At 44.9% G+C, this 10,440-nt stretch overlaps 1 protein-coding gene and 1 long non-coding RNA gene across 2 annotated transcripts in view; one reads left to right on the forward strand and one right to left on the reverse strand.

The window, feature by feature from the left end:
- Positions 1-6,703, reverse strand: part of CX3CL1 (C-X3-C motif chemokine ligand 1) — a 28,628-nt gene extending 21,925 nt beyond the window's left edge. The window contains exon 1 of the mRNA XM_026714428.2: positions 6,356-6,703. Within this exon, the coding sequence (XP_026570213.2) occupies positions 6,356-6,434 (79 nt within the window). The 5' untranslated portion in view covers positions 6,435-6,703. The remainder of the gene's footprint in view (positions 1-6,355) is intronic.
- Positions 6,704-6,762: 59 nt separating this feature from the next.
- LOC148124815 (uncharacterized) lies at positions 6,763-8,511 on the forward strand. The gene is made up of 3 exons (XR_015744906.1): positions 6,763-6,840; positions 7,731-7,830; positions 7,948-8,511. It is a non-coding gene; the product is annotated as an uncharacterized LOC148124815 (long non-coding RNA).
- The last annotated feature ends 1,929 nt before the right edge of the window (positions 8,512-10,440 follow it).

Below are 10,440 nucleotides of genomic sequence, written 5' to 3' on the forward strand. Positions count from 1 at the left end.
CTCAACCAACGACCACAATTGCGCCCAAAATTTCTGTTGTTAAATGAGACAGTTGTTAAGTTGCTATGAGCCACAGTAGCACAGTGGTTAGAGTGCAGTACTGCAGGCTAGTTCTGCTGCCTGCCGGCTGCCTGTGGTTCGGCAGTTCGAATCTCACCAGGCTTAAGGTTGACTTAGCCTCCCATCCTTCCAAGGTTGTCAAATAAAGACCCAGGTTGTTGGGGGCAAAAGGCTGACTCTGTAAACTGCTTAGAGAGGACTGTGAAGCACTGAGATGTGGTATATAAGTCTAAGTGCTACTGCTATTAAGCGAATTATGCCCCATTTTATGAACTTTCTTGCCACAATTGTTCACTGAATCACTGCAATTGTTAAGTTAGTAACCTGGTTGTTAAGTGAATCTTACTTTCTCATTGAGTTTGCTTGTCAGAAGGCCACAAAAGGGGATCCCATGACCCCAGGACTCTACAACTGTCATAAATATGAGTCAGTTCCCAAGCATTTGAATTCACCATGTGACCATTGGGTTGTAAGTGTGAAAAACCATCCATCATAAGTGATTTTTTTCAGTGCCATTGTTAACTTTAAAGGTTCTTAAGGTGAGAAGAAAGGCTATCTTAAAAATAGAGATAGAGAGATATAGATATAACATCAAGATGGCAGCCACAATATTATGACTGGTACAAACGGACAATGTTCTGTATTCTTGGCTGAACTCACAGACTCGTGGTAACTGTTCTATTTCTACCGCTACGAAATGAGGGAAAAAGGATAGAAGATAATCATCTTTTTACTGTTCTGTATCCTGTACAGACGCAGATAGATAAATTCACAAAACATCCATAACAAAGTACTTTTATTGGTTCATCAGGTATCCTCATAACTCACATTTGTGATGAAGTTCTTCTTTAATGACCAATCCTTTGAATATCTGTCTTCTAAGTAAAAGATGGTTATCTCCTAACCCATCTCGTAGCAATAGAAAGTAGCTGCCATGAGTTAGGGAATTCAGGCAAAAGTGAGGAAAACTCCCCCAACTCATCAAGGGTCAAATTAGTGACCAATCGGGATTACAATGTGGCCACGTGACATGAACTACATTTCCCAGGATACCTTAACTACGTTTACCATGAAGCATTCCCTTAAGGGGACAGCTCACAATTGATACCTAACTATCCAATTCCCATAGACTGTCTGGGACAGCACAGACAAAGTTGCAATCACACAGTTGTGGTTGTCACCTTTACTTTTTAAATTTATTCTGCAGATGCTCCTGGTTTAAAACATATGATTGCTAGCACAGTAATCAACAGGTTTTCCTAATCTGACGGAATCCACCACATAAAAACTATTACTCAGAAGGCAAGTATGATTTCAGAAGTTTCCACTTCTTTGTTATCTTTCTGACAAACGTTGGAATATTTGAGATCCATTTCAACAACCATCATCAGTGCCAAAATCTAATGAAAGAACATTTCATGCCCATTTTCTCTATTATGTCATCTGCACGATATTAAAATTAAACTTCCAGTGAAATTCCCATTGTTGCACAATCACTTCGTGTGCCCACTTGATCCTTCAGTCTTTCATTTGTTCGGTATGGGATTCAGAGGTTAGCAGTTAAACATTTATAGGGCTTGAGTCACTGTAGCAAATAACTAGAATACTACACAGACTGAGGCTAGAATACTGCACTACTTCGATGCAGGAGAGACAACAGGAATGGGGGAAGCCAATATAGGGGAATAGCTGTTGCTCAGGGTTTAAGTGTGGAGTCCTTGATGCTCTCTGAGTTTGGTGGTTTTCTTGCAGATATCTCATCGTCCAACTAGGTAACAGCATCAGTGCTTGAAGGGAGTGGGAGGAGGAGGAGGAGGAGGAGGAGGAGGAGGAGGAGGAGGAGGAGGAGGAGGAGGAGGAGGAGGAAGGACAATGACAATGACAACGACTGTGGGTCCTTGGTGCTCTCTGAGCTTGGTGGTTTTCTTGCAGACATCTCATTGTCCAACTAGGTAGCATCATCAATGGTGATGATGCTACCTAGTTGGCCGCTGATGATGTTACCTAGTTGGGTCATGAAACATTTGCAAGAAAACCACCAAGCTGAGAGCACCAATGTCCCCTCAGTCCAACCCTACTGAGCTACAGAGATTATCTTCTATTGGAATCACACATGGGCACCAAACACTTCAAAAAGTATAGGAATGGGAAATATTTGCATGCAGGCAAACCTCCAACCCACTATGCTTCCTGCACAAATGCCTATAAACAGAGGGCAACCCACCTAGTCCCTTCTAGCACGGCTGATATTGCCTCATCGGGTCCCAAAACATGTGCAAGCACGCAACCAAACTCAGAGAGCACCGAGAATTCTGAAGTTCAACCCTGAGCTGCAGAAATTCCCTTCTATTAGAAAACCAGTTTTCCCTTAGTTAAACATCCTTGGTTCTAAGAAACATTCCTGGGCTTTGCATTTCCCTTTCTCCCTGTTCTGGATTTCCGGCTTAAGGAAACCAACAAGCTAATAGTTCTAAGTTTACATTTTGTTATGGAGGAGAAGAGAAGCTAAACAGTCAAAGGGGAAGACAAGGGATGGACATCTTCCCTCCTTCCTTCTAAAACTGGTGCTTCCTGGAATGAATTGAGACGGAAGGGGAAGCTAAGCCAATGCAACATTTCTAGTCTGCCACTCAAATCCTTCCTCTGACTCAAGACGTCAATAGCTGAAGAAGAGACCAAAAGAAAAATCTATATATATAAAAGTGAAAGGCCCCTCATGCATCATCAGAAAATCTCTACAAAGCATAAAGCCTACAAACATGCAATTTGGCACGTATGTTCCTCTTGGCTTCTAGGGGCTCACTAAGAAAGGATTTTTCAAAATGACCGTCAGAGCATTAGTATCAGAGGTGGTATTCAGCAGGTTCTGACCAGTTCTTGAGAACCAGTAGTGGAAATTTTGAGTTCAGAGAACCGGTGGTAACCTTCCCCCAGGAGTGGGGAGGGAATGGAGATTTTACAATATCCTCCCCTGCCATGCCCACCAGGCCACACCCACCAAGACACATCCACAGAACGCTACAGGGGTGGGATTCTACCAGTTCGCACCTATTCACTAGAACTGGTTGTTAACATTCTAAGCAGTTTGGAGAACCGGTTGTTAGGAGAAATTACTGGGCTAAACCTGTAAGGAAGGCAGGAAAGAAACATTCTGGTGTTGCTTACAGAAACTGCCTCTCTGTTAACCCTGATTACATTCTTGACAGGACTAGACTTCCTGTCTCAGGAACTTCTCTGGAGTTATTTTTCCCTCCTTTGCTGGTAGTTTGCTTGTGTGGAGTGGACCATTCAAAGTTACAATGGCACTGCAAAAAGTGACTTATGACCATTTTTCACACTTACGACTGTTGCAGCATCCCCACAGTCATGAGAGGCCAGACGAGGTGATGCGTGCCTCGATGTGAATGATATTGAGTTGGCCACGCCCAGCCAATAACATGAGCACCAAGCCATGTCCACCCAGTCACATGACCACCAAGCCATGTCCACCAACTAAGCCACGCCCACAGAACCAGTTGTTAAAAAATTTGAATCCCACCCCTGGAACGCTAGTAAAAAAATTTGAATCCCACCACTGATTAGTATTTCCTATATTATTATTATTATTATTATTATTATTATTATCATCATCATCATGCTCTGATGTTAAGGAGTTCTACTCACCCTCCCCACCTGGAAAGAAATCTGTTCCAAATGCAAAACACAAGCAGAGGATTTTCCGTTTCCGTTTCCATTTCACAGCACCAAACGGCTTCAGTACAGAACACTTGAGCTCAGCTGCTGCGCATGGCTGGCTCATATTTAAGTGATTACCAAGGTTATCAATGATGATCAAATGATCCCAGGATGGTTCAACAATCATAAATACATGCCAGTTGCCAAGCATCAGAATTTTGGTCATAAGTGCAATGGTCATAAGTGTGAAAAACGATCGTGGGTCACTTTTTTCAGTGCCTTTGTAACTTTGAACGGACAAATGGTCGTATGTTGAGACTATCTGTAATTCGGTGTGAAAGATCGGAAAGGTTGCCTGAAGGTCAAATGCTCACCTGTTTGGAGCCATTGGTTAGGCAAAGGTGTGGATATGGACAGGTGCGTTTTGCCCCCAGCCCCTTTGCAGGAATCACTGCACCCTCACTGCTTCTGTTCCGGGCACTCCCACCTGGCTAACAGAAGGAAAGATTTTTCCTTCTGTCCGGCCTGCAAGGCCCGTTGCACCCCCAGAACCAAAGGGAGTTGTGCGGTTTTGCACCGAAGGCGTCCCACATCTCTGTACCCCACTGCAACCTCAAGGGCCGATGCTTGAAAAGAATCTCAGCCAGGCTCTGCATGTTTAAAAGCAGCCCAACTGCAAAATCCCCGGAGGACAGAACGATTATTTATGATTCCTCAAGAAAAGAGGCTTCTGGTAGGTCTTTCAGCCAAACCATGAAGGGATCCAGCTGTTTTGTTCAAATCGGGGCACCGCCACAGCAGGAGGAAGAATTGTTCGCTTCTCAAAGTGCTTAATATTTCAACAATTTAACAATTGCATCCCACTAATGCAGGGCCCAGTGGCTAAAACCCTGAGCTTGTCGATCGGAAAGCTCAGCAGTTCGGCGGTTCGAATCCCTAGCACCACATAACGGACTGAGCTCCCGTTACTTGTCTCACCTTCTGCCAACCTAGCAGTTCCAAAGCATGTAAAAAATGCAAGGAAAAAAAATAGGGGCTCCTTTGGTGGGCAGGCAACAGCGTTCTGCGCGCCTTCGGCATTTAGTCCTGCTGGCCACATGACTACGGAGACGTCTTCGGACAGCGCTGGCGATTCGCTTTGTAACAGAGACGAGCCGGAAACGACTAGCACATCTGTGTGTGTGCCAGGAGAACCTTTTTACCTAATGCAGGGTACCACTTGCTTAGCCATTTGGGGATCCCAATAAAAGTATATCGGGATGAAACCTAGCTGCTACATGCTACCTGGACCACTAGGAAATCACAGGATTGCAGGCTGGCAGCCCATAAGAGTGGGGAGAGGAATCCAATCAACCTTCTCAGAAAAAAATAAAAATAAATAAAAACCAAAGTTGGCAAACCACTTCCATATTTCCCAGAAGAAAGTTCTTCAGAAAGAGGGGAAGATTTGCTCCCAGATCCTACCTGATATGAAGAATCCACACAGCCGGGAGGCTGCAGGAGTGGCAAAGTTTTGTGACAAGAAGCAACAAGATTCTGCTTTGGGGAAATTTCCAGGCCGGCCGCTGGGCAGGCTGCCATTTAGTTTCCTCCAAGTATTCTGGGATGACAAATATCTCCAGAAAGGAAATTAAAGGGTGAGGGAACCAGCTGCCCAGACCTAGCAGAGTTTTCTCAGCTTTCCCCACCCAAAGCCAGGCAGCAAAGGTGTTTGCTAGGCTCCGAGGGTGCCCGGAGACATGCTGTTTTGGGTGCAGATATTGGTGTAATAGCAACTCCTTAGGGTGTTATAGGTAGTCCTCGGCTTACGGCCACAATTGAGCCCAACCTTTCCATTGCGAACTCCCTAGGGCAGGGGTCTCCAACCTCGGCAACTTTAAGACTTGTGGACCTCAACTCCCAGAAGTCCACAAGTCCTAAAGTTGCCAAGGTTGGAGACCCCTTGTTCTAGTAGATGCCTTCTCACCACTACCCAAACTTGCCTCTACGACACTAGCGTGTAGTGTAGCGTCCATCCCAACCCAACCTTAGAGAAAGCTGAGCTTTCTCCTTTTCCCCACTGCCCGCGGGCGTAATTTAGGTTGTAAGAGTGAGATCCAGGAAGATTGTGGAAAGTAAAGATACAATAGGTGGTGAAAGAAAGTGAAACTTTATTAGGGACTTTCCTGTTCTATAGGTAAACAATTTACATTTAATCTGGAATTATTCTGTTGGGGCACAACGACAAACTTTACGAAAACAGGGGGTTAATCTACTCTTGGCTGGCCAGTTCCCACTTTCACGTGTTGTATATTTTAAAGAAGTCATCAAGTTAGACTGCCACCCAGTTTGCTGGTTGCTAAACTAACCTAAGTTACCAAAATCGGGTCAGCCAAAGCTTCAAAGCTGCATTCTCACGACCCTTGGCTAGTTCGGATGGATATTTTAGCCCGTCGGAACACTTTCTGCCACGTGGGAACCCCCATTCCTAACCGGGTCCAGCGGGCTGTGCGGACGCACATTAGCTAAAACCCGGGTATGGGCTGAAGCGCGCCGCTTCCCACGGTCTCTCCCCGAAGGATGCTGGTTTGGGGACACCTCTCCCCCCAACGCCCACCCCACCCCCCAAATCCAGCCTCACCTGCCACCGCCGGGATGGGCCCCTTGCAAGCGACCGCCAGCGCCAGCAGCGCCAGCAGGATCCGTCCGACATCAGGCATGGTCCCGCCGCCGAGAGCGGGGCGTCCTCGGGGCACCCCGAGGGCACCCCGACGGGCCACGGTCGCCTTGAGCCGGTGCGGCGTCTGGGGGGCTTCTCGGTCTGAATTGCCTTCTCTCCGCTTGCTCCGCTGCTGCCGTTTGCTGGCACCGGCGCCGGTTGGAAACTCCGCGCGGATCCTGCCTGGGTTTTTTTTGGTCTGTGTGTGCTGACGTCACGGGGGGGGGGAAGGGCGCGTGGTACAGGCCCCCAAGGCTCCCTCCCTCCCCCCTCTCTAAACGGGGATCCCGTAACGGGGGCTGGAACGACTCCAGGGAGGGCGGGGTGGCCGGAGCACCGATGCGGAGCAGCTGGACTCGAGCAACGGGAAGGAAGGCGAAGAAAACTTTGCAGCCGGGGTCCCAAAGGTGATTTTTTAAAATATTTTTTTTAATTTATACGTTTTTCTTTAGTAAACTTAAAAACTCAATATCTACCTGAACAGAAGTGTTGTCTGTCTACAGTTAGTTTTGGGGGGGAAATAGAAATAATAATATACACAGCATCGATAATAGCAATTGGACTTATGTACCACTTCACAGTGCTTTCCAGTCCTTTTCTAAGCGGTTTACAGAGTCAGCCTCTTGCCCTCAACAATCTGGGTCCTCATTTTACCCATCTCGGAAGGAGGGAAGGCTGAGCCAAGGATTGAACTTCTGGCAGTGAGCAGAGATAGCCTGCAATACTGCATTCTTAACCACTATGCCATCATGGCTTTTAGATAGATAGATAGATAGATAGATAGATAGATAGATAGATAGATAGATAGATAGATAGATAGATAGATAGATAGATAGATAGATAGATAGATAGATAGATAGATAGATAGATAGATAGATAGACAGGCAAGCAGGCAGGCAGGCAGGCAGGCAGGCAGGCAGGCAGCAATAGCCCTTAGACTTATATATCGCTTCACAGTGCTTTTACAGCCTTCTCTAAGCAGTTTACAGAGTCAGCCTCTTGCCCCCAACAATCTGGGTCCTCATTTTACCCACCTCGGAAGGATGGAAGGCTGAGTCAACCTTGAGCCAGTCAGAATCAAACTCCTGGCTGTGGGCAGAATCAGACTGCAGTATTGCATTCTAACAGGAAGGAAAGAAGGAAGGAAGGAAGGAAGGAAGGAAGGAAGGAAGGAAGAGCAATAGCACTTAAACTTATATACTGCTTTACAGTATTTTTACAGCCCTCTCTAAGCAGTTTTACAGAGTCAGCCTCTTGCCCCCAACAATCTGGGTCCTCATTTTACCCACCTCAGAAGTACGGAAGGCTGAATCAACCTTGAGCCTGGTGGGATTCAAACTGCCAAATTGCAGTAGGAGAAGCTTGCAGTACTGCACTCTAACCACTGCACCATGGAGGTAATATAATAAGAAAAGATAATAAGATAATAATCACACAGTAAGAGTAATATTAGTAAACCTTCATGATAGAGTTAATCATTCTCTTAACATTTTGGGTACGGTGATTTTTTTCAGAGCTGAAAAAGCTTCTTGGATGAGTCCAGTTGCCTGCTGAAAAAAACTCCTTTGGGGCAACCAGGACTTGGAGGACTGAGAATGTCCATGGACATTTGCAGCCAGTGGTCGTGGGAAGGGGACAGGACCAGTGGTGGGATTCAAAAAAATGTACTACCGGTTCTGTGGGTGTGGCTTGGCGGGCGTGGCAGGGGAAGGATCATTTTTCCTGCTCTTTGTACTCTTTCTAGAGTCTCAATATAATTCCTTTTCCTGGTTAGTCTGTTGTTTTTGTTTTGCTCCAGAGTCCTTCAAGGGTTGGAGCAGGCAAAAAACAAGACGTTCAGATGTCAGTTCCAGGAATTATGTTCTTATGTCGGTTAAACATAATTTTAAAATACTCTTAATCTGGATGCAGGGTTTCTGAGTTGGGTGGTTTTTCAGACGCAGGCCTGATTAGTCTGTCCCCTTGCTCGATTCTGAAATGTTATTAGAGACATCCAAAATGTGTTGGTTTGCATTCGTAGCCCTCTCGTCTGTTTTTCCTACTTTTTACTCCTAAGAATAAAATGGTGTTTACAGCTACTCTAGTGCTGTCCTTAACCATCATATGACAAGGAACTGTCTGCCTGGAAGCTCTTACAGTAACCAACGTCAGATGTGCTAAAATGTTTTGCAATAACCTGTTACAAAGGATCCACCTTTTTTAACAAGTCTGCTTCTGTTCAGCAGTAGAAGCATTCAGGTTTCCTCTGGAATCTCATAAATATGAATCAAAAACAAAGAAAAACCTTTTTCACAAAATCTCCTGCAAAAATTTAGATGTCCACCACTAATCCATTCAACGAGGCGAAATGCCTGCTTTGTGGTAATTCTGTAGAGTTGTGTATGTTAGGATTTCTCCAAACACTTAAAAAAAACTTTTTTCAAACCAGTTGGGTAGAAAAGAGAATTAAAAGAAGTGTTTGTGATTAAAAACGAAAATGAGAGCCATTTACTAGCATCTGGAAGAGATGGGGATAATTTCGTGGGGAAAATATGTAGAAACATTGCACTGAGCAGGCAAGAACGAAAGGATGGTAGTTTTTTAAACACACTGATCCATCCTAATTCAGACAAACAGGAAGTAAAATTTAATCACCAATGAAGAATGTTAAAATCCAAAGGATCAAAAGAGCCGTCAATTTGAGGTCAATGTCAGCCAATCAACAAAGTGACAGGCAAGAAAACCAGACCCTGCCTTAAATCAAGCTGACAGACCCTCTACCGTGGCTCTCAGTCCTGGAGGATCATTTTTCCCAGGTGGGTAGATTTCAGTGCCCTGAAGTTCTCCTCCAGGCTCAAGGAAATCTGGGAGCTGAAGTCCACAGAATTTCAAAAAGCTGGACTCCATTGAGGTTCCTCAGGATTTCCACAGGAGAATTCAAAGGCTGAATTGGAAATTCTCTGCACAAAAAATTGTGAGGAACACAACATATGGCCAAAATAGGGACCAGAAATTTCATCGCTAAAGCAAGGTGGTTGTCGAACAAGTCATGCCCCGTTTTATGACCTCTTGTGCCATGGTTGTATAGCATACCACTGCAGTTGTTAAGTGAATCATGCTGTCGTTAAACAGATCCGACATCCCCCATTGACTGTTTGTAGTAAGCCAGCTGGAAAGGCGGCAAACGGAACCATATGACTCCAAAATGGGCAAGGGCAGGGGTGGAATTCTACCGGTTTGGACTGGTTGGAGGGAACTGGATGTTAAGTTTTCGTCTGGTTCGCCAAATGGGTATTTCAACCAACCGTCTGGCCCCGCCCACCCCTCCCAGGAGTCTCCGATGCAATGCAGGTAAGTGCAGGGTCCTCATGGAGTCTCTGGGAGGGGGGCAATGGGCCGGCTTGTTTCTGGCTTCCGGAGGGCCTCCAGAGCCTGGGGGAGGCCGTTTTCACCCCCTCAGAGGCCTTTTTTGGAAGGCGAAAAATGGCCCTCCCGGAAGGCCACACCCACCCGGCAACTGGGCATGAACCAGTTGTTGGGATTTTTTTAATCTCACCCCTTTGCAAGGGAATGAATTTTGATATGACCATGGAATGGTCATAAGTGCAAGGACCGATAGTAAGCCACTTTTTTTTTGGGGGGGTAAATTTTATTGGTTTTTAAAGACAAACATAAACATACAAAACATATAAACATCAAACTTTCTTCCATAAGTATGTAAGCAGTGTGCCGGTTGGTTTACACATTTTTTTGTGCATCCATAGTCTTCAGTTACAGTTACATTGCATAATAGCTCATATTATCAATCAAAAATTGAACACCCTAGTATCATTATTAATCAATCATTTGACAATAATTTTATTCATTCATATTTTGCAAGATAACTATAATTTACTTAGTTTATTTTATAACAATTCATATCATCCTCCCAAATCTATCCTAAAATCATTTTGTAGATATAATAAAAAAAGAAAAAAAATACACCTTTTTATATTTATTATTTTCTAAAATTCTGCATATTTCATTAT

This window comes from Pseudonaja textilis, chromosome 11 (assembly GCF_049901715.1).
Source record: "Pseudonaja textilis isolate UNSWEBS1 chromosome 11, rPseTex1.2, whole genome shotgun sequence".
Lineage (NCBI taxonomy): Eukaryota > Metazoa > Chordata > Lepidosauria > Squamata > Elapidae > Pseudonaja > Pseudonaja textilis.